This window comes from Megalobrama amblycephala, unplaced genomic scaffold, assembly GCF_018812025.1.
Source record: "Megalobrama amblycephala isolate DHTTF-2021 unplaced genomic scaffold, ASM1881202v1 scaffold414, whole genome shotgun sequence".
Taxonomy (NCBI): domain Eukaryota; kingdom Metazoa; phylum Chordata; class Actinopteri; order Cypriniformes; family Xenocyprididae; genus Megalobrama; species Megalobrama amblycephala.
Window position 1 is genome coordinate 31,778 of NW_025953363.1, and position 24,932 is coordinate 56,709.

Consider the following 24,932-nt stretch of genomic DNA (forward strand, 5'->3'; position numbering starts at 1 on the left):
GCACTACATCACTGCGCCACTAGAGGGCGGTGTGAACAGACAGACACACTGATGAACAGGACAGAGATTAACAAGGACAGTGAATACAGTGATGACTTATTCAATGGGGCTCCTGTGTGTGTAACTGTAACGGCTGCAAAAGTCACAAACAGTACTTTAGTTCTGGCCTAAATTCATTGTTTGAGCCAAAGGGTACAAGCCCTGCAAAGTTTACTTAACAGGTTATAAGGCCAACATAAGACAAACACTTGGTCTTTGGATAGCTTCAGTGCACATAATAAGTTAGCATAATAAGTTTAGCATGTATCTTGAATTGTCTTTGGGATCCTTTACAGCTCAGAAACATCAATCCAGAAACACTTTCTATAGCTGTGAGAAACAAACGTGTATAAAACACATCAGGGGTTGAATACAGGTGGAGTTTATTCTGTAGGAAGAACATCAGACCTTCTCTGAGACTTTCTGAACTGTGTCATGTCAGATAACATGGTCACAACATTGAACCAAAACACACACATATTCCCTTACATGCAGGGGGCGCAGGTGAGCTGGACGCTGGAGGGGTCAGAGGTCACAGAGAAGGTTCAGATCAGTGCAGAGTTTGATGTACAAAAACAAAACTACCTACTGTAAGGCACCATGATTGTTTGTTTGATATCAGTTTACTCTGTCATTCTAGTCGAGTCAAACCCGTCTGTCACAGATCAGATCACATTTACTATCAGCTAGCACAAGTGTAAACCCTCTTTTGGCGTTAAAAACACTACTGTCAGGATTTACTAAAGACACGCGGTGGAAAAATTAGCGCTGAAAAGCGTGAGCAGTTATTTTTGTGGCTGACCTTATTGCACATGCAGGAGTTTCCCTTTCAGACGCAACATTTTTGGGAGAGTATTTAAATGAATCACGCAAGGTGATTTACTAAGGTTTACACTAATCAATTTACTGGTATTTGCACCATTATTAACAGCCCCAAAAAACATGATAATTTGCGCTGCTCTTAGGTGATTGTGTTGGTCATTATGGAAATGATCGGTTCGTGTTCTTTAATTTGAGCATCGTCACGTCAGTAGATTCAGTGCAGAACTTTACACTCACATCAGCACTTTTTTGGAATTGTGTTCTCACTGTAATTTACCTTGTTTAGTAAATCTGTCCCTAATAGAGCAGATTTCAGTCATAAGTCAGTTTTGAGCACATGTGTAGTTCCGGTGTTTGTCCTCTGTGTGTCAGTAGTGTGTGAAAGTGTGTGAAAGTGTGTGAGCAGCTGCAGTATCAGTTCAGTCACTGTGACTCTGACTGACGGAGGTTTTTGTGCGACTCTTTATCACTGTGTGAACACATATTTACTGTTGATGTAGTGCCAACTCTGACAGTAATAATGTCCAGCATCTTCAGTCTGGACTCCACTGATGGTCAGAGTGAAATCACTGTTAGATCCACTGCCACTGAATCTAGATGGAGTTCCTGACTGGAGGCTATTTATTCCATAAATCAGGAGTTTAGGAGCTTCTCCAGGTTTCTGTAAGAACCAGCTGAGACACTGTTTGCCATTACAGCAACAGTCTGGATCACTGCTAGTTTTACAGGTCACAGTGACTGATTGTCCAGTTTGAGAGAGCAGCTCTGAGGGAGTTTGAGTCACTGTCACCTGACCAACAGATTCTGACAAGAGAGAAAGATTAGAAATCACAAACACTTTTACAACCATATATCTTCACAACACATAAAAATAACAAATAAATAATGTATGTAATCTTTACTGACACAAACCTCGACATAATACTGCCAGCGTCCAGATCAATATGGTGCTGAAAGTCATTTTTGTTGGTTGTAGGTTCAGTTCTAGTGAAAAACAGTTGTTGATCATGTTTGATGTTTGACAGAGTTATAAACACATGCAGAGCACTGAAGCGTGTGTCGCTCATGTAAAACACTCTCTCTATGCAAACGCTTCAGGTTTAAGATGGTTTAATGTGGTTTCATTGAGATTTCACAAAACATTTCACATGTTAATATAATCATTTATTGATGAAGCAACATCAGATGAACAGGAGCGCTGTTTAATCCCAATATCAGAACAACATCACGATTACAAGTGTGATATTGCTTTTATACAACAGTTTAATGAACAATAATCTATTATTGAGTTTTTATAGATTCTACATTTCAAAATGCAAAAAAAACTGTTTTCTACATGTTTTTCTGCTCAATAGTTATTTTGAGTGTTTCTGGAGTCACAGGATCATCAAACTCCTCTGAGGACGATGAACATCTGCTCTATTCTGAGAGAAACACAATCACTCCACCTGATGATGAAATATGAGTTTAACTCGCTCAGATTCACTGTTTGACTTCAGTGAATGACACTGTTGAGGCAGTTTGTGGAATAAATCAGGAGTTCAGGAGCTTCTCCAGGTTTCTGTAAGGACCAGCTGAAGAAGTTTCTCCTGTTCCAGTTTCTCTCCATTGGATCAGAGGTTTGTTTATATTCATCAGTTCACACTGAGGTTTATCAGCTCATGTTATCATCAGATACCAGTTTGTATCTTCTTATAGTTTTGTGAACAAGTTTTCAATAAAAATTCAGTGAAAAGCACAAATTAATATTCTTATCTTGCTCTTTCTGATCAGAGGCTGTGATTGGTGCAGAGGAGGGAGAGGCGTGTCTGAACTGAACTGTTGATCAGGACTACAATTAAAACAGCAGCTGATATAAAACTCTCACTGTCTGCAGTATATAGTATGAATACAGTGTATAGTGTACAAATGACATGTTAGGATGAGATACTCAAATCAAATAACCATGGAGAATTATGAAAATTAACATCTATTATTAATAAAAGGCGGCAACTGAAATCAGTCAGATCTCAAACGTGTGACTGATCTATAAGAGCACAAAATCTCTTTCTGACCTCTATAATTATTAAGAGTGACAGATTAATTTAGATGATTTTATTTCAGATGTTTGTGTGACGATGTTGTTTCAGATCCTCCTTTGAGCAGCTGCAGTATCAGTTCAGTCACTGTGACTCTGACTGACGGAGGTTTTTGTACGACTCTTTATCACTGTGTGAACACATATTGACTGTTTGGATAGTGGAAACTCTGACAGTAATAATGTCCAGCATCTTCAGTCTGGACTCCACTGATGGTCAGAGTGAAATCACTGTTAGATCCACTGCCACTGAATCTAGATGGAGTTCCTGACTGGAGGGTGTTTGCTAAATAAATCAGGAGTTTAGGAGCTTCTCCAGGTTTCTGTAAGTACCAGGCTAAATAATGTCCATCAGAACTATAATAAAACACATCACTGCTGGTTTTACAGTTGATGTTCACAGTTTGTCCTGGTTGAGCTGCTGTCATTGAGGGACTCTGAGTGACGGTGATCTGTCCTCTACACTCTGAAACACACAACAAGAAGAAAATCAACTCAAAACTTTGACAATATACTTGAGGAAATGAATTGATATCAAACTTGTGCTCCACAAACCTTGAGCAAACGCTGTGAGAGTCCAGATGAAGATGATGATGAAGGTCATGTTGATGAAGATTGTTGTGTGTGTCAGTGATGAAGTGTTAAACTCACAGCACTATAAACACTCTCAGAGCACTGAAGCATCTGATCAATATGCAAATGAACTCATTCTGTATTTAAATGAGGCTCTAAATGAAGGTTCAGGAGGACCTCGTTCATCTCATCCTGTCAATCACAACATCAAATATGTATCATGTAATCACGATACACCACTAAGTGTGAACTTTAAAAATGTGGCATAAAATTTTGGACTAATTCAAATTGTGATAAGATGAAATGTTTTAAATCTACATTATCATTATCTAAGCATCATCAGCTCGACTGTAATTCGACTGCAGGTACGAGACCGCAGGTGATCACAGCTGTACTGATGACAGAAACCCTTCAACAGTTTTATTCATGTTATCTTGCACTACATCACTGTGCCACTAGAGGGCGGTGTGAACAGACAGACACTGATGAACAGGACAGAGATTAACAAGGACAGTTAATACAGTGATGAATTATTCAATGGGGCTCCTGTGTGTGTAACTGTAACGGCTGCAAAAGTGACAAACAGTTTTTAAGTTCTGACCTAAAGTCATTGTTTGAGCCAAAGAGTACAAGCCCTGCAAAGTTTACTTAACAGGGTATAAGGCCAACATAAGACAAACATTTGGCCTTTGGATAGCTTCAATGCACGTGTTCACCACCTAACATAATAGGTTTAGCATGTTGAATTGTCTTTGGGATCCTTTACAGCTCAGAAACATCAATCCAGAAACACTTTCTATAGCTGTGAGAAACAAACGTGTATAAAACACATCAGGGTTTGAATACAGGCCGAGTTTATTCTGCAGAAAGAACATCATCAGACCTTCTCTGAGTCTTTCTGAACTGTGTCATGTCAGATAACGTGGTCACAACATTGAACCAAAACACACACATATTCCCTTACATGCAGGGGGCGCAGGTGAGCTGGACGCTGGAGGGGTCAGAGGTCACAGAGAAGGTTCAGACCGGGTGTGCCTCACATAGACATATAATAAACACTAGACGCCCTATTGGCCGCTTTGGACTGTTGCTGCGATACGTCAACGAGTCCGCCATATTGTGCGGGGCAAGACTGCGCTGTTAACAAACACAAGTAAACGGACGAGCTGCGGTTTTTCTGGATAAAAACAAAAATAACGTTTACATTTATCAACCAATTTCAATGGTTTATAATGTATGTGGTGTACAAAAAGTTCTAGTTACTTAAGATCTCTATAGTTAGACATATAAAATGTTTATTTTAATTAAGAAATAGTCAAAGCTCAGGCTTGTCATGTATTTGACTGCTTTATTCTTGCATAAGAATTGTGAAAACGCCCATACTGAGATACAATTTAATTTTCACATTAAATTAAATAAAGTTTTCTTATTGTAAAAAAGGGATTTTCTGTCTTTAACGCAATTTTAGCTTTTCTTGAGCTTAGAATTGACCACCATTGATAAAATTAAACAAATCATCAAATACAAATCACACAGGCTGCTTTCTGTATTTTTATAGCACTAAAATGATACAGATAGATACTCCAAAACATACAACAACAAAGATAACTGATGGATCATTTATGGTAATACATATGATATGGTACATCTACAGTGCAATGCAAATAAAGAAATTGAGAATAGTAAATAGTTTGTTATACACTATAAGAAATAGTTTATGTAGTATATAATATAATAATATAGTCAATAATAAAGTATATAATATTGTCAATAAACAATATACAGCAAATGAAATAGTAATGAATAGAACATTTATAAAATAGTTTAAGTACAATAATATAATATCATAATAATATATTGATAATAGCATATAGTATAATAATACTATAATAATAGCAATAGAATATGTAGTATCATTTACAGAATATAGACAATAATATAACATCATAACTATAACAGATTGATAATAATAGTATTGGTATAATAATAATAATCGCAAATACAATGTAATATCAATTGCAGAATAATATAGACAATAATTAAAAATTAATAAATAGTGACTAGTACAATAATAATATAGTATTGGTATAATAATAATAATAATAACAACAAAAGGCTATATATTTTCCATCAGTCTCTTGGAAATGGTGAGAACAGTCCACTGACAGACACTCCTCAGCTTGAGGCTTGTGTAGCCCTGGTTGCAATGGACTGAAAAAGAAATAAATATATAAACAAATCACCATTTAATGGCAAACTTTTAAATAATGTAGATGAGTCGGGAAACTTCCCTTCTAGCTACTTCCCACTGTCTCCTCAACTCGTTGTCTTTGTGAAACCTTAAATGTGTGAAAAGCTAGCCAACTAACTAACATTACAGATTAACAAAATATCAGTCACCTAGCCGTAACGAGTACTTGTCATAAAAGTCGGTTTTAATAAAATACAGATGCATATTTAAACTTTAGTTTATAAATTAACATAAGCTAAAACTATATTAGAAATCATGTAAACTCACGTCTCAACTTTCACAGCTAACTAGTGACATCGCTAGCTATTTTAGTCTGACTGACTCCGGTGGCCAGCTACTATCAATTATATAATGACCAAATACAACCAGAAACAAATGTTCAGTCTTACCTGTGCAAGGTTATTCCCCGAGACCGGTTTTCAATTGTGCAGCGATTTGTACAGCCCCAAGCAGCACACGAAGCAGGCATTTTTCTCAATTTCAGTTGTGTTATGGGAACGTTGCCCAGCACAACATGGCAGCGCCGTTGACGTACGTGGGGCGTCTAGTGTTTATTATAATAGTCTATGATCATGACAGTACCTGGATCAGTGAGCTGCGTCTCGGGCCGATGACGTCACTTCCAGGGAGACATCTTGTACACGCCCCCTTCCCTTGACTCCACCCCCACATCAAAACAGTGCCACAAAGCGAGACGCGCAGAAAAACGAAGCGCAAAGGGAAAACGGCATCGCAAGCTCAAACTAGACTGACACGCAAAATAAAAGCAGCGTTGCAAATAAATGAATAGATATGACCATGGAAAATATGTATTGCAAAATCATTGCTTTTCACGCTGTTTCTTTTATGTTTTGCAATTCTTTATTTTTGTTTGCAAAAAGCACATTATTTTCCTCAATACTTTAATTTTCTTTTGCAAAACTTTATTTTTTTGCGTATATATGCGGCATTATTTTGACTCCATAAATATGCAAATGCTTAGTCATAACCTGCAGGGCTACTGTATTATTCAACACTATGGATCATGCCATACCCATTAAATTCACGAACACAATGTCCAATGTTAAGCCATTTCCAATTACAGGGGCATTTCTCAGCCTGTTCTCAATCTCTGCCAAGGTCCGACTTGCATCAGTGGTATTCTTATACACCAGCAGGGCCATGTAGGTTTGTCTAAGTAGAATGTAACACCACATTTTTTAGACATCAAAAATACTGAAAACATGGTTACTACCATTGCATTATTAAGAATAGATAAGAACTGTTGAAATGTTTTACCGAATTTTTGTGGCCCTTGAGAGAACAGTGTCAGGTTGGAGACTGAAAAGGGGATGAGAACAAGATTGCTAACAGTCATCATTAGATAAAAGAAAGAGATGTTCATTTTCAATTAAAAAAAGAACCCTACCTGACACCATTAACATAAACTCTGTAGATCCAGTTCTGAAACGTTTGATTAAGCTGTAAAAATCACAGAAATGGATTAGTAAGCAGTGACATGTTTAGAAAGAGATATAATTGAGAGCTAATGCAGAGGAGGAAAACAAATTATATCGGTACAATCTGCAAACTAAGTATTTCAGAATTCATAAAATTATCAGTTATCATAATATCCATTAAAAGAGACTTGAAATGTATTTGACAGTGAAAGAAAACAAATATATAGATATACCCATTGAGATATCATCATCTTAAGATCCCTGTGGGTGTTTGCTTGTTCATCAATAACCACAAGGGATATTCTTTTTTCTTTTTTTTTTTCCACAAGGGATATTCTGTAGAAAATTTCCTCTGTAAAAGGAGAATCCTGGTTCATCATGCCAAGTTTTTTTGAGATCTACTGCTATGCTGCACTTCTGTCACAAGATGGCTCTCATGTATCTTGAATTGTTACTGCTGGACTACTTTATAATGCATAACTACACCATGCCAAGACTTTCTTAGGAGACTCCAGATATAATAAAGATTAAATAAATAATTATTTCCACAAATTGAAAATGTGAGAAAGCTTTCTAAGATAGCACACTTCTCTCGTAAAATCACCAGAGTGCAAATTCTTCTTAAAAATGAAGCTGAACTGTTCAATGTAAAAAAATAAAACTTCAGGTAGTCTCCTAAGAAGGAAGAATAATACAAATCTGGATAATTACAAGAGACCTATGCACTCAATTTGAGTGAGCGAGTAACAGCCAGTATACGAAGAGAACTGAAACTGAATGATTCTCAGAACTGGCTATGGTTAATATCTTACTACTTCTTCTAGTAAATCACATGGAATCAAAAATTAAAATGATCACACCAAGAAGACAGAGTGATTTTTCCCTCCACAATTGAACAACCCATCATTCTACGATCACTTGCTCAGAAAGTCAGGATTCAGCAATAAAAGAAGCTATCTTTCTTTCTAAGTTCTAGATTGTTATTGGAAAACATACTGTTCCTGGTTGAAAGTCCACACAGACATGTAATATGAAAGGGAGCTTTACATGGACATGGGGCCAGTTCTGTAGTAGTTCCATTGGTGGCACCAGTGTGCACAGAGCCAAAACCTGCGCTGACTCCTTTGGTCGGGGTGTCGACTGTGCCATTTGAGGGGACAAAAGACTGGTCGTCAATATCTGTGGTGGAGGGCTGAACAACGAGCACATTGTGGTTGTGGCTGGAGGGGTTTGCTGATTCATTCTTGGCCCAAAATGGCTGCTTTTGTTGTTGAGGAGTGGACATGTTTAGTGTCCAGCAGATCTTGACTGTAACTGCTTGAGATGTCCATTGATTTGGAGAGTTGAATGACTGGAATGGAAGCACTCCTTTCAAGTTCTGATGGCATGCTGCTTGTAAAGAGAATTGATGAAAAGCAGGGTTTGATCGGGTAAGAGATGACAGATCTGCATAAGTCATAGTCATTTTCAAATGAGGAGGAGTGTGTGGCAAGTTCACTGACAATGATTCAAATGTGTGTATATCTGTTCTAAACAATTCATAGGCTAAAATGGTGTTTGAATGGCTCACAATCTGCTCAGTGGTCATGTTTGTGAAGTTATTATGTTGATCAATAGAGTCATGAGTGCTGTTTTGGTTAAATGACTTAGAGACTTCTGATATATTTGTAGAAGTTGTTGTATTGAGAGACCATGTTGTAGTGGTGGCTTAACATATGTGTGGGTTGGACTGCTTATTCGACTATATGCAACAGAAATAACAAATCCATCCTGATAAATCTCTCCCTCAGACTGAGAAGCAAGCACATCAGCAGGCTTTATGAAGTTAGAAATGTCCATTGTCTCTGATTGATATCTGAATTTAGTTTCATAAGGTGAGGCCTCATCTGGTTCATTCTTATCAAATTGAACAAAAGGGTGGGAAATATTTCAGATGATGAAATTTGGGAGCTCTCCCCGGAATAGCCCAACCATGTTGTAGTGAACATGCCATGATCTAAGCCAGAGTCTAAAATGTTTTGGGAGAGCAAATTAAATGTGGGTGATACATCTATCATTTCCACTTTCATTTGAGAGTCTGAATTAAGGGATGAAGATTGAGAACTTCTCCATTCGTCTATCAGGGCCACTACAGAACCGACAGAAATATGAGGCATATGCGACAAGTTCCTCAGATCAGTCTCTGAAGGATTAACATCGCCTTGCTTGCTTAAGTCTCTGAAAAGGGTCTCTGGCAATCTGTTTCCATGCGATGGCTCCAGCACCAGAGGTGAATCTAAATTGGACCCGCTGCCTACTACTGACGTAAAAATGCCGCTTTCGATGCCTGGATACAAAGTGTGAACTCTGGAAGTTGGGAATTGGCTGGAGTCAACAGCTTGTGGGTTTTTAGAGAGGATAAACTGATTGTTCATTGAGGGTAAAACCAGGTCAGTGTTGTTTTTTGGCATCAAAGATAAAGAGACTTTGGGCTGAGCCAGGTGTCAGAGATGGGAACACATCAACAGACTCGGTCTGATGGCCTCTGTCATTAAAGAGTCACTTTGAACCCCTGCAGTAGGCAATGAACTCAGAGGCTCAATAAGAGTGGCAGCGCTGCGGGTTGAATCCATAAGCAGTCCACTCACCGGCTCGACACTAAAAGAGGGAGAGAGAGAGGAGATAACAAGTGTCTCTGTTGTGAGGGGATAGCTGCCTTGCGGAGCGAGAGGGCTCGCTGCCAAAGGCGCTACGAGTAAAATAGTTTGATCAGGGAGATAGTCGAAAGAGCTCAATTGGGAGGTTGATGAAGAAAAGGAAGGGGTGGTATAGGTAAGACTATACTCATGTTCTGTCAGGCTTGTCCTGGCATAACCCTCTGCTAAAGTTTCTACCTGGTCATGTGTAACTGTTTTGGGCACGATGATGGACTTTTTCTGACCTTGTTGAACATCTTTAAAAGTGTCCTTGGTGGCATTTGCCTCCGCGAGGCCCCAGGGCACGGTGCTTGTTAGCTTTATATACACAAGGTGTGTGGGCGACCACTCTGGCCATGCTGCTGTTTGGTCAGAGAGACTCTTGAGCTCAGGCTGGATCATTTGCACACCTGTTCCTCCCGGACTCATGACGGGAGAAGGGATAAGTGTCCAGTTGCTGTCTGTCTCGAGCTGCTCTGAGACCTGTGCCAACTCTGACATAGCCCAGGGTAAACTAAGGTCTGACTGACTGCAGAGGTGGGACAAAGTCATTGTTATGCAAGTCACAAGTAAGTCTCAAGTCTTTGCCCTCGAGTCCCGAGTCAAGTCGAGTCAAAGATGAGGCAAGTCCCGAGTCGAGTCAAAAGTCAAAGCCAACAAGTCTCAAGTCGAGTCCAAAGTCCTACCATTTTAGTTTCGAGTCATTTCAAGTCCTCTTACCACAGAAATAAAATGTATACAAATCATGTATGTCTGTAAGATTTGTATTTATTTAAACCTCTTTTTATACAATGACATTAATCAAATACAGTAAAAAACAGAAAATTTAAATTTTCACAAAAAATGCTTGTATTTCAACAGCATATTGCACTAGAACAATGCACAGCAGCTTCAGTCCTGTATTGTATTGACCTCATATTGCAAAACAGTTTAACTTTCAAATAGACATGGGTCCTTTTAGCCTAAACTTAGGGCTAACTTAAACATGTCATCAATAAAATAAGGTGACCAGATTTCTGAAATGGAAACCGGGGACATTTCCTACTTGAGTGGTCAAAATATCACCAAAATCTCATTTGTTATTAACTATTAATAAAAAACGGGGACAATACATTTTGGAAGGTTTTTGTTTTTTAATTGTTCACTGTAAACCCTAATAAGTTGAGACTACTCAAATGATTTGAGGAAAGTGATTCCCTCAGTTCAATTGAGTAATGGGGTAATGTGGTCTTTTCACTGAATTAACTTATATAGTTAAGTACAGATAACTTGAAAGGTAAATATGGGTTCCCTATATCATTACATTAATAATAATTATGAATTAATTTTATTATTAGGATTTTTGGTCTGGTTTTAATACAATTCACCAAAAAACTATTACACTACTAACCAGGCCTAACTAAAAAAAAAGTATTACACTATTTTGAAAAATCACATTACAAAATTAAAACAACATAAATATGAGATAAGATAAATAAATGGCATTTAACAAATATTTTTAACATTTATTATTGAATGTAATATTTTCATTTTCATGAGCTGTACAGAAATTACAACTTTTTAACTATTATTTTGCATTTTAGACTCATTTTAAACACTACGTAAGTTGCAAGTGTATTATTATTTTATTATAATTGTTTTATTTATTCATATCTGAGTGTACCTTCACCTCGTGATACAGTTAAGACGTGTGTGGAAATTGCTGCTTTGTGACTGAGGACGTTTAAATTGTCCAAAACAATCCAGCACCCTGTTGAAGCCCTGTTATAAAACACAAAACCGTATTACTTTAATTTAACATGAATAGTTAGTATGTTACTACCTTAAAAGTTGAAACCAATAACGATGTTTCTTTTGATAATTGATGATAATGGCGCTCTGCTCTGGTCTTCATGAAGTAGCGGCGCGCGCGCGACCAAGTGTAGCAGTGACAGTGTAGCTGCACGGCCCCCTCTGTTGGTGAATATAATTACTACACGATTGCTCCAATAACCAACAGGCTGCTGTGTGTTGGTCGGGCTTTTTTGCAATGTATTTGCGGATTATTTTGAACGAGCTATAAAACGGGGACATTTCCGGGGACTGCTCAGTGTGCCTGCTTAGATGCTGTCGAATCAAACCAACGTGGGACTACAATGATTGGATGTGGTGCAGGCATCGCGCGTGCTCTCTGCAAGCATACAGGTGGTGCACATTTTTTTCACAGATGCAGATACACTGAGAGCGGCGCGGCCGTGTGAACATTTTTTTCCACAGGTTTTCATGGGAAGTAGCAAGTCTTCTCGAGTCAAAAGGCGCAAGTCCAAGTGAAGTCATGAGTCATTGATGTTAAAGTCCAAGTCGAGTTGCAAGTCTTTGTACATTTTGTCGAGTCGAGTCTGAAGTCATCAAATTCATGACTCGAGTCTGACTCGAGTCCAAGTCACATGACTCGAGTCCACACCTCTGACTGACTGTGTAAATGTTCGTGTTTGCTAACAGCCTGTCTCACAGGTCCAAACGTCGAGGTGTTGACAGTAGGCACACTTTCTACATCTAAGAAAGACATGTTATGGGGGATGGCAGCAGGGACGGACTGGGACTAAAAAACGGCCCTGGACTTTGACTAGGCCCGGCCCAAAGCAATCGGCGCGCGGAAACTCGACAACAACAATGCCTGGCATGAGTGTCACAAGACTTTAATTGTGGCTAATGATACTATACCATCCAAATTATAGCAATAGCACTGATGTTGACTAGATGTTGTGTTAAAAGCATATTATTCTTGATTAACTTGAATACTCATATAGAAATGGAGGTTTCAACACACTGCAGTCCCTCTGGCTGAACCCGTGGCCGTGTTATGCATATTGTTTGTTTGTTTCTATGCTTCTATCTAACGTCTTTGCTGTTGGTTTCTTCCTACTCTTCCACTTCTTCTTCTCCTTACTTGGCGGCCACGGCCAGTGCAGCTGGCATCCAACTTAAAGGTGCATTGCTGCCACCTACAGTACTGGAGTGTGAAACAGATTAGTGGGGAAAAAAGCAGGTGATGACTGCGTGCGTGGCGGGTGGTGGGCCGGCCCGCCGGCCGTCCTGGAGTACCGGCCGTTCTGTGATTCTCAAGATCACACAGATGGCCAGTCTGCCCCTGGATGGCAGTGGCCAAGCTTTCATCCAGGGAGTAGGTGGAATCAAAGTCAAAAAGGCTGAAGACATCATCATCCAAGTCAATGTCGTAAAAAAACGCCTCTGGGCCAAAACCAGATTGGTAATCAAGTATCTCTGTGCTGTTCTTGTCACTATCGCTCAGGACCAGTTGGGGAGCTAGCGGCTTATTCTTATGATTACTGAGTGACGCCACCTGGAAAGACTCAAAGTCTTCACTCTGATTGTGAGCATCTGGTTGCCATGGAGGCTTCACCTCGGAATAGGCTGGCCTCATGCTTGTAGAGTCTGTTTTCTTGGCAACAGAGGCCATAGTGGATGTTTTCAGCCAGTGGGATTCATTCATCATGCTTTGCTAAAGAGTAAGAGAACGGTAGAGAACTGTAATAGCTGCCAGGAAAGGTTTTAGCTGAACACATTTAGGGAATTTAAGAATATGCAAGAGAAGAGGGAAGATAAGTGTTTAAAGACTGCTATGACCTGGAAAAAAAAAATACAAAAATACAAAAAGCTTTCAAGATTTTGATAGATCCATACAGGAAGTAGAAGTCTAAAAAACAAAAAACAAAAACAAATTCACATATTTAAGCTAAGCTAAACACAGCAGACACTTGACAAAATGGAGTTAGAAAGGTGTTTATTAATACAAATATATTCTTTAACATTCTAGTAGATAATTAAGGTAATATTAGATAAATATATATATATATATAAAAGAAGAGGTGAAACCTTTAATCTGCACCCAGAAATAAAGTAATAAACCAATCTTTTAAATCCCATTTCTATTTAGGACAAGCTAGCCGCTCCCATTTTGCCCATACAAATGAAAGTTTAGCAGTGACATCCCCTAGCACAAGCAAGCCATGTATGATGTGAGATAACAGGTTTGTCTTACCATTGGTTTTGCTGTTGGACAGAGGTGAGTTAGTAGCAGCAGCTGCAGATGAAGGAATGGATTAAGTGAGTGATGAATGCTTTAGGTAAATGAACAAATAGTTATGCATGAGGACATCAAACAAGGGTCCTTATACCGGCATGCATTTTCTTTATATTGATTGATCATTTTTGTTTATTTTTGAATTTCTTACAGTAAAAGGTATTTGCCAAAACTTTGCCATTATTTTATTCAATTGAAAAAAATTATAAAAATATAAACAGCACATTAATTGTTGAAATGCTTTTTTTAAATTTTTCATTTTTTATTTTACATATATCTAGTCTTACAGTATATTAAATAAAGGTAAATCTGTTAATCAGGAATAATTAGAAACACTGGCAAACACAATCAAATAGATCTAAAAGCAGATTATAGGCAATATTAAACATTTGGGGTAATAAAATTGATATTTGATCATATATCTTTTGCAGAAGTGATATCTTACCAGGGTTGATGAGTAGTGGGTTAGATTGGATTAAAGGTGATGTAGTTGGTACTAATGATGGCACACACAGACATGACAATGTTAAAAGTTTGGTTAGTATAGCAATATGAAACAGCATAAATGTATATTAATGGCTGAAAAGGTAAATGAAAATGAAAAGAAATTGGTTATTCAGTAAATGTTAGCTTACCAGTAGTTGTAGTTGTTGTTTTAGTACTAGTGGTGGGTGTGAATAGAACTAGTGTTGGTATAAAGTGGCAGAGCAACACACATGTATTAGTGAGGGTATTTATCATACCTCATTAAACGAAATATAAAACAATATGAAACCTAGATATTTGCTTACCAGAAGCTGTGGTTAGAGGCATGCTAGAAGTAGTTGTGTATGAAAGAGTAGTAGTAATAGCTAAAGAAGAAAATAGAGAGATAATGAGCTCTACTGACATGCATCCAATTTAAAGTTCAATAACGAATAAATCTACTGGGTCATTCGCTTCATAACATTAATTTAAAAATGTAGATATACATTTAACTAGGAATATGTGGTTAAAAAAATTATGAATTATTTGATAGATGCCTTAGGCCAAAATTTCTGTCATCTTTTAAACATTATATGGATGAATAAATGATGACAAAATTGTCATTTTTGGGTAAACTACACCTTGTTATACAAAGTAATCTGCCTCGTTTGGCATATATTTAAATGAAGAAAATCAACTGAATTGTTACTACATTATTTGATGCCAGAACCATTTAAACAGGAATTAATACTGCTTACAAACTTTTAAATCACCTGTAAACTACAATGATGTGACAGATTTAGCATTTCAACCAGACAGATTTACTTTAAAACAATCCTGCAGGATTAAATAAAAAACATTATGTGCCATATAAAGCAACCATTCTCTTTGGCATTATTTCAAATCTACTTTCAAACATTTTAAAAGTCATTAAATATTCTGGAACAATTCCACTGGCATTAATAAAACATCCTCTATTTCTAAATGGAACATTACTTTCGCAGCTAATAAGGATATTCTCCAAATAAGTTGACACCACCTGCTCTGCATTAGGCAAAAGACATTACCCTCATGAAACAAAAGGAACACAGGCATAAAATGATGAGAAGGCAGAGGTGAACGCTACCGTGGGTTGTTGCATTAGTAGGAATCATGTTAGTGGTGGCAATGGATGCGGTGGTAACAGTTAATGTTGCTGGTGGCAGGGATGGAAGAAGGGCACAGTGGCATTAAATGGAGGTTAGAATGAAACCAAAAAAGCAAGAACAACTTGTGGAGCAAATGAACAGTTGTGTGAATCACAAGCAACTAATGAATATGGGAAAAAAAAAAAAAATCCAGAAATAAAAATCTGGCATTTTCTAAATTATTTAACAGTTTTTTACTTGCCCTTGCTTAAAAGTTTCATTGCCTTTATCATATTCTAACAATGTGCTGAAAAGGAGATTTCTCCTGCTAGTTCCTAGTTTTCCTCACAATTTTCTATCTGTTACTAGTCATTTTCTACCCAGGACACTGAATACTACATTGTGTATCATTAGAAATACACAGGTCAATCTGTCTTTTTTCACCTATGCTTTTTTCCCCTCAATAGGACAGCCAGTTAAGTTAATTAATCATCATGGAATTTCGAGGAGGCAATTACCTGTGATTGCCTAACCCCCAAAAAAGAGATATGCGCAGAAACTTCTTACTTTATATACACTGATAAACTAATATAGATTTCTCTGCAAGATGTTTTAGCTCCATGATATACTGTAGGCAAAACAAAACAACAACAAAAACTATGAAAATATAGTTCAATGATGAGAAGAAAAGGTTAACAAAACATATCTAAACCTAGAAGACTAACTTTATTGAAAGAAGACTACAATCTCCAGGCATGAATGTGCCATTTTTGGGAATAAATATGATGCAAAGAAATTTTAGTAGACCAGTGGGAAAGAAGCAAAATGGTTAAAATAGGACAATGACCTTTAATGGAAATTACTTGAGAACATTAAGCCTGAGGATTCTCATGGCTCCCTACCGATGATGGACATTTATTGGCCACCGGTTCAGTTTAGGGGAGTCTTAATGAGCGGAAGGCAAGCTGTTTTTGTTTGGCATGCTTACACAAAACTAAAGGTCTAAGACTTGCAAATTAAGTATTATATTTCATTTCTCAGGAAAGTTTTTTTAATACATTAGTTTTAAAAAATAATAAATGAAATCAATAAGACACAAATTAATATTTTTAATTAGCAAAGTTGTATAGATGCAATAAAAAAGTGCTTTGATGAGAACTTTTTATAATGGGTCAACTAATTATCCAGGGAGAAAATACATTTTTGAAAATGTGTTCAGCATTAAAAGTTAATAAGGATATTTCTCTTCCTACCTGGGCAGCCAAGTCCGGGGGAGGCACAACCTAGGGTTTCCGGGGAAAGAGTTGCTATGGCAGTGCCTATGAAAGATTTGAAAATAACATTTGACATTTTATAAATAATTACATGTTTGAAAAACAAACAAAATTCTCAAGTGAAACTAAAACTAAATCTATAAAAATATCTATAATATATATAAAATCTACTGACATAATGTACAAAGACACAAAAATATATCAAAAATTAATCAAGTGGGCAGACTTAAAACACTGTGAAAATATTTTTTCTTTCTTTTTTACGTCCATAAATAAAATTTCAAGTCTAACTTAGAACAAAAATTGGATTAAAAAAGTGTCATAGATTTCCCAGCACTCCTCTGGGCTTTGACAATAGAATGTGACCTCAAAATGTCCAAGCTGAAACTTGAACATCAGCTACTCAAAGGTGGAATTTAGTAATTCGCCACAGCTGAATGACAGAAATGTTCTACTGGCTGGTTTGATCCAGGCCCAGGAGTGCCATCTTTTTTCAACACAAATCCATTAGGGATGTGTGAAATACCAAATTGTATCTTGTTTTGCTTTTGAGATCTTTCCAATTCATCTGCTAGTTTCTGACTGTCTAAACAACACGCTTGAATGCATGAAGCAACACCCAATCTTGAACATATTTTAAAAGCCAAGCAATCTGCAAAAGGAAAAACTCAACTTGCAATGCAAATCTATTGGTTAAGCTTTAATCAATGCAGTCCTCATCAGAGCATGTCTGAGCATACCGCACTGACCAAAAGTTCAGTCAATAAACCATTTGCACAGACCAAGATTTTGAAGGCTTTCATTTTTTTTTTTTTTTTTTTTTTCACATTTTCAGTGTCTTGATGACTGAAGATTTTGAGTTTTGAAATGTAATCAAAAAAGCTGATTATTTTGACATTTTCTAATACAATATAAATCTGACTTAAGCTCTGAAGACAAGGCATTTGTGGAAAAACTCCTAAATGATTTGATTCAGGTGTCAAACTACACAGAGGAAGTAATCCATAGCACCTCATAGGAATGAAGTAGCAGGAAAAGAGCTCTTAAAAATATTAACGGAGACGTCACATTGCAGCGGCTGTCTAGCATTATAGCACTGAGTCTCTGATCATCTTGAAGTTCTGCGTTAAAAGGCAGGTTGTGGGAAAAAAAACACAGAGCTGATCTAAGGATGGGCTCCTCCAGTGCGTTTCCATGCAAGGTGGGATCGCCGTCCCCCACTGGTCTTGTCAAAGGATGAGAGGGAACCACATGAGTAGCCAATGGAAAGAGAGGGGAGGGTAGCGTCTTAAAAGCATGCTTATTAGTGACAGCATTAGTTTTGCTCCGGCCTTAACTTCACAGGCCTCTTGACTTCATGCCAACATCACAAGCACAGCTGGTTGTAACTGAGCAAAGGAAATAGTTATGCGTCATAGGCTCCAGCGTCTAACTGTCTGCAGTTTGCTAAGGGGGTCTTACACTGCTCCTGTCAAGATCAAGAAATGCTAGCTAAAAGCAAAAATGCCCTGGAACAGGCCTACCAAAATTTCTCAAAAAAAAAAAAATCTACCAAAATGGCAAAATTTTTAAATGAATGAATTTATATTTTCATTGACCCTCAGTAATTCTAAACATGACTTAATTTCTAAAAATATTCTGCAAAATGACAAAGAAGCACCTTTAAAATATCATAGGGGCATCTTATTTGTGAAGGACTCATTTAGATCTTCTCAATGAAGAATGTCTCAGTTCACAAAACCAGGCAAAATTATTCATTCAAGAAATAGACAGATCCAGTTCTCAAGTTCAACCTAGTAACTAAAGGCCATTCACACCAAGAACGATAACTATCAAGATAATGATAAAGATATAGGGCCCTATAATACACCCGGCGCAATGCGACGCAAGGCGCAGCGCAAGTGTGTTTGCTAGTTTGCGTCCGGCGCCGTTCGCGTTTTCCCGTTCAGCACCACGTCCTTAAATTAGTAAATGCATTTGCGCCAGTTAGTGCGCCCATGGGTGTGCTGGTCTAAAAAAGAGGTGTGTTCAGGCGCATTGCCGGCGCATTGCCGGCGCATTGCTATTTTAAGGAGCTGAAAATAGACTGCGCCATAGACCAACTCAAACCTGGTCTAAAGTCTAAAGTCAATGGCGCAATATTTTTTTGTTAGAGCGCGTTGGTAGAAACTGCACCTCTGGGCGCGTCCACAGTGCGCGTTGACTTTGCTTATTACACACAGGGATGCCCATCACACAAACATGCCAAATATTAAAAACAAAAGGATTACAGTGTAAAAGAATATTATTGTGTACATAAATATAAAAATGTAATGGTGAATAGTCATTGCGTGTATTAGAATTAGGCTACCTATTTTCAATTCAGCCTATTACTACTTACAATGATGAACGAAATTGGCTAATTAATTGAACAATCGTGCCAATACACACACATATATATTAACTGACTCATCGCGTGTACGCCATGTAAATAGCAATCCGCCATGGCGCGAGCGCATCTCACTCTTAAAGGGAATGGGAGATGACACTCTGATTGGTTTATTGAACGTTACGCCCATTACTCATTAAGAGAACAGGGACAACCCATTTCAAAAATGCGCCCCGGCGCACGGACCGTTTTTCCGTCGTTAAAATAGCAAAAGTGGATTTGGACACGCCCTGAGTGCACCTGCGCCGTGCGCTTTACACTTTGCGTTTAGATCGTTAAAATAGGGCCCATAGTTCTAAAAATCATTCTAAATATAAAACCACAGCTTTTCACACCACAGCTATAATGATAACTATATAGAGAAACAATATTGTTGGGATCACTTTCAGAACATTTTTTTTTCCAGCTGTTGAATGATAAAACACTGACAGCCAATCAGAATCCATTTTAATTTAAGGGCTCGCGCATTTAAAATGGCAGACGACATTGCGGAGAAGTTAAATCGCTGAGGTCCAAAACAGCCACCACTGTTTGACAAGTCAAACACCCTTTTCAAGGATACTTTAAAGAAAATGGAAATGTGAAAAACAATCGGTCATACCTTCAGAATAAATGGTGAAGTATTAACGAAATATGCCATGCTAGTTAAGTGTAAAACAAAATTACCGCAGGTATCCAGCACTAATTTCGACAACAATGTCTTGCTTCCTTTGAATTTGCAGTGAAAAAGACTAGGTGTTGTTTTTATTCCACTATACACTGCGTTCCAAATTATTATGCAATTAACATATCAGTAAGATTTCAGTACAATAAACATTCAGATTTTAGTTTTTCTAAGAAAATGTTTGTTTATTTATCCATGTCTTTTTAGATAACTGGTATCAATCTCAGACAAAATAATTTGTCATGTCTGTGGAAACCCTACTTAGAGGTTGTTCCACATTATTAAGCAAGTCACAGTTCTATGGTGCGATGCGCCATTGACTTTAGACTTTAGACCAGGTTTGAGTTGGTCTATGGCGCAGTCTATTTTCAGCTCCTTAAAATAGCAATGCGCCGGCAATGCGCCTGAACACACCTCTTTTTTAGACCAGCACGCCCATGGGCGCACTAACTGGCGCAAATGCATTTACTAATTTAAGGACGTGGCGCTGAACGGGAAAACGCGAACGGCGCTGGACGCAAACTAGCAAACACACTTGCGCTGCGCCTTGCGTCGCATTGCGCCGGGTGTATTATAGGGCCCATTATTATATAAACCAAAAACGAATGTTCTGGGAATGATAGATTAACATTAGAATAACATTCTGGGAACCAAAAACTAACATTTTGGGAACATTCTGGGAACATTTTGGCAACCAAAAATTGTTAGTTGGGAACCTTGTAATAATGTTTTCTAATTTGAGTGGTTTGGGCCTGTTTCTTTATGAAATATGATTAATTAATATTTATTAATATTTTTAAACTTCTAAGACGTAGTATCTGTAATTCCGAAGTACAGTGAATATCCACACTGGTGCATTGACTGACAGCCCACACATACACCTCAAAACATTGGATTAATCCATGCTGAGGAGCTGTGCCGATGCACAACCCACGTACAGTAAAGATGATAACTCTGCAAATAACTGCAATTGCAAGTTTTAAACAGAGATGGCGACAAAGAGGCAAAACTTACAGACTGCAGCTTTAAATTTTTATATTGATATGGTTTTGAAGTTTTATAAGATTATTACTTAATTTATCTCAAATATTTACGAGAAAATGGTACTGGTGGACAAACCAATACCTCCTGATTATTAATGTATCATAAACCAGCATCCACAAAATATAGCTAAAACAGTATACTCACTGCAGCTGAGTGTGCTGTCAGTCTGTGTGTAACTGCCCGGGATAGTCCAGAAGCGATGATCCCAGTCAATGACATTACCCACAACATCACAGGTGAGGGCAGACAGCTCAGAGGAGAGCATGGCGTAATCCCACAATCGGAAATTATAAATGAAGCCATCCAAATTCTGATCATCCACACTGACTGAGCTTGATCCTTTTCCTGCAAGCTGGAGGATATCCCCACCCTGCAGGGTGTAAAGCTGAGAGGTTGAGCAGGTGTTGAATTGATAGCGGCCTCCAAAGTACACTGCCACACGGCCAGTAGACTTGGCCCAGGTGAGGCAGATGGGCGTCATGCTGGATGTGATATCTGAGCTAGTCAGTATGTTGTTTACAGAACAGTAGGAACCACATATGAACAGCTCCATGCCTCTCCTTGTTTTTTCAAATGCCAAAATGGATGTCCCAGCAGCATCAGACAAGGTAAAGATGGTCTCTGTGCTCTTCTGGGCAGTGCGGGCGATCTCAAAACACACAGTGAACGCAGTGAGAGCAGGAATGGAGATTGAATTGGACACTCTCGCTATATTCTTGCTGCTCTTTGGCATTGTGACCTTCTGGCTCCTCAGTGCCACTGCCACTGCAAGAGTGAAAAACCAATAGATCTTAAAACATGACACAAATGCATGTACTTATTTATTGTGGAATAGAAAACCATTAATTCGAACCACTTTATGATCTCCAAGTCGTCTACATTCAAATGTGAATCAACTAATACAGAGTAACTGTTTTATAATACATTTCATCACATGAGAAAAGAAGAGAAACATTAATGTCTGAAATCATCCAAGGTTGTCAGGAACATTACATTAAGAAATCATTCTAAGACAAGCTTATTAAACTTCTTCCAAACTGGACAGTCATATTCTTTTGACCATGTTAAAACACCTCTTTTAAGTCCTATTTGCTGACACATTTCATTTAAATTGGCCGAAGTTTGTGTCTGTTGGCCGGCTCAATATAAAAACCATGACCAATTCGGAATGGAAAAATATATCTCTTTTTGCACTATTAGATCCCTGCGCTCTATATTGGTGATGCGTTCTGGCAAAACCAGATGTCTAATGTTATCGAAGGATGAAACACTAAACATTAATCTTAAAGGTGCTTCATTTTCAAACTGGGAAGATAATAGAAAATACAGACTCTATAAAAGCCACTGGGTATTAATGGGTATTTTCACAGCTATCACTATCTATCACTATATTTTAAGAAATATTAAAATAGAAAAGAGTTATTTTAAACTGCAATAATATTTCACAATATTACTGTTTCTACTGCATACTGCATCATCAAATAAATATTATCTGAAAACAAGCCTTATCATCTTACACAATCAAATGAATAAATGAATCTCTTTTTCCCCCCTGGAAAACAATACAAAAAGTTTGATTAAGAAAATGATTTTGAAGGCTGAAAACTCAAGGCAAGGCAAGGCAATTTTATTTGTATAGCACATTTCATACACAGTGGTAATTCAAAGTGCTTTACATAAAAAAGAATAATAAAAATAGAACATAAGGAATAGAAATATCACATAACTCAGACTTAGAGAATGCGAGAAGTGCTGATTAAAAATCATTTAATATGATTAAATGTTTTGTGACTGTGATCATAAGAACACACTGAGATGATACTGATAGAGTGAAAGGCAAAGCAATATGCTGCAGCAGCTGTGATATGAAACAGAGTTTAGCATTGTAATCTTGATAATGCTGCTGTCTATGAAGTCTGATGTTTATTCACTACATTAAAACATTGTGCTCCAGCTGTCACGCTTGTCTGGAATGATTATCTGGATTTTTTTTTTTTTTTTTGAAGCCACAAAACCAAAGCAAAACATAATTAACAGCATGCCATAAACCATAACAGTGCACAAAGCATAAATTAATACAAATTAATTAACAATAAGAGTACTTTAATTATAAATTATTACAAAAATATTACATATTAATAATTTAAATTATCATTAATTATAAACAAATATCTTATAATAAAACAATAGATAAATAAACATGCTGTGCAGAGCTCGCCATGTAATAAACATACCTTGCTTGTAACTGATATGGAAGCCTTTCTTTTGGACACTAAAGTCTGAGTTAAAGGAAACCTCCATCACATTCCCACTGGAGTTGAGAGTTAGTCCATTGGATGTTGAGCTGCAAAATTTGGCATCACTCGTGCCAGTGCTGATGACGACGCGGTCATAGATGCAGCCGTGTGCTTCCTCGAGCTCAAAATCTAGGAAGGTGATCTGCACTATAAAGCCGGCCGGAGCCTGTATGGTCCACTTGCAGGCCTGACTGGGTGGGTAGTCATTGGGGTAGCAGGGGGAGGTAAAAGAGCCCTGGGAGTCGGTGAGCACCACATTGCAGCTGACGCTACTCTGGCAACTCTGTGCTACTGCAAGCAAACAGGTCACATGTCACTTTACCTTGCATGGCCGAAGGACAGAGGTATTAGCAGAGGCCAAGGACAGGAGGGAAATCAGATGACAGGAAGATGCGTTTAGACAGCCACCGGGTTAGTGCATCGACAGGGACAGAACGAGAGAGAAAGAGATATCCGGCCTGGTCGAGATATGCTGAATTACTTTTGGAATCCCAAAGCCATTTTCCCATAAAGTCAACATTGATTCTTGATTTAACTGTTTGGTAGCCACATGAATGACACCACCAATCAAATCCTTTAACGGTTTAGTTCACTCAAAAATGGAAATTCTGTCACCCAATTTACTCACCCTCATGTCGTTCCAAGCCCATAAGACTTTCATTCATCTTGGAAACACAAATAAAGATATTTTAATGAATTCTGAGAGGTTTCTGTCCCTCCATTGACAGTCAACGCAACTACCACTTTGACGCTTCAAAATGTTCATAAAGTGATCATAAAAGTAATTCATAGAAATTGAGCAGTTTAGTCCAAATTTTCTGAAGAGACACAATCACTTTGTATGATGAACAATCTGAATTTATGCTTTTATAATAGTAAAGTTATGGGAATGTTAAAATAACATTTTACAAACCAAAAACTAATGTTGTAATTCTGTTAAGAAAACTTTTTGTTATGAGAATGTTAGAATAACGTTATACAAACCAAAAACTAATGTTCTGGGAACGTTAGATTAACGTTACAATAACGTTACAATAACGTTCTGCACCAAGTACTAATGTTCTGGGAATGTTAGTTTTTGGTTTGGATAACATTATTCTAACATTCTCATAAGGCAATGTTAGTTTTTGGTTCCCAGAACGTTATTCTAAAGTTATTCTAACGTTCCCAGAACATAATTTTTTATTTGTTTGTTTTTGTTTAGCCAAGTTTTCTTAATGTTCCTAGAACGTTAGTTTTTGGTTCCCAGAACGTTATTCTAAAGTTAATCTAACGTTCCCAGAACGTTAGTTTTTGGTTCCCAGAACGTTATTCTAAAGTTAATCTAACATTCCCAGAACGTTAGTTTTTCATTTGTATGTTATTCTAATGTTTTCATAATGTAACTAGATAAAAAAGTTTGAAGACAAACTTTAAGTTGGCTTGAAAAAGCCAGTCCAGGAAGTTTGAAATAGTTTTAAAAGTTTGAAGTTTGAAGTTTGAAAGTTTGAAGTTTGAAAGTTTGAAGTTTGAAAGTTTAAGTTTTGTAGTTTAGATAGATAGATAGATAGATAGATAGATAGATAGATAGATGTCACAGATGGTTACTATGGAGTTTTTATAGAGTTATTAGCATGTTCTTAGCCTACTTTAACACTTAGCTAATCAATATTAGCATGTAGCTATTCACTGCT

The 24,932-nt window shown here is 37.5% G+C and overlaps 1 protein-coding gene and 2 gene segments (V, D, J or C); all 3 read right to left on the reverse strand.

The window, feature by feature from the left end:
* Positions 1–1,327: 1,327 nt before the first annotated feature.
* On the reverse strand, positions 1,328–1,937 carry LOC125261421. The segment is given in 2 exon segments: positions 1,328–1,665; positions 1,774–1,937. Coding segments are annotated over 2 exon segments (435 nt in total).
* A 1,041-nt stretch (positions 1,938–2,978) lies between these two features.
* On the reverse strand, positions 2,979–3,542 carry LOC125261423. The segment is given in 2 exon segments: positions 2,979–3,404; positions 3,494–3,542. Coding segments are annotated over 2 exon segments (387 nt in total).
* A 2,044-nt stretch (positions 3,543–5,586) lies between these two features.
* The window catches only part of LOC125261424 (adhesion G-protein coupled receptor G6-like), a 44,097-nt gene continuing 24,751 nt past the window's right edge, over positions 5,587–24,932 (reverse strand). For 2 of the 3 annotated variants that reach the window (XM_048179983.1, XM_048179982.1), the window contains exons 5-15: positions 23,197–23,550; positions 21,107–21,727; positions 16,806–16,871; positions 15,552–15,620; positions 14,752–14,811; positions 14,596–14,643; positions 14,406–14,456; positions 13,919–13,960; positions 7,171–7,223; positions 7,041–7,082; positions 5,587–6,935 (exon numbers count right to left, since the gene is read on the reverse strand). In XM_048179983.1, coding sequence (XP_048035940.1) covers positions 7,219–7,223; positions 13,919–13,960; positions 14,406–14,456; positions 14,596–14,643; positions 14,752–14,811; positions 15,552–15,620; positions 16,806–16,871; positions 21,107–21,727; positions 23,197–23,550 — 1,316 coding nt within the window. In that variant the 3' untranslated portion in view covers positions 5,587–6,935; positions 7,041–7,082; positions 7,171–7,218. The remainder of the gene's footprint in view (positions 6,936–7,040; positions 7,083–7,170; positions 7,224–13,918; positions 13,961–14,405; positions 14,457–14,595; positions 14,644–14,751; positions 14,812–15,551; positions 15,621–16,805; positions 16,872–21,106; positions 21,728–23,196; positions 23,551–24,932) is intronic. The other variant, XM_048179985.1, reaches the window with a different exon arrangement.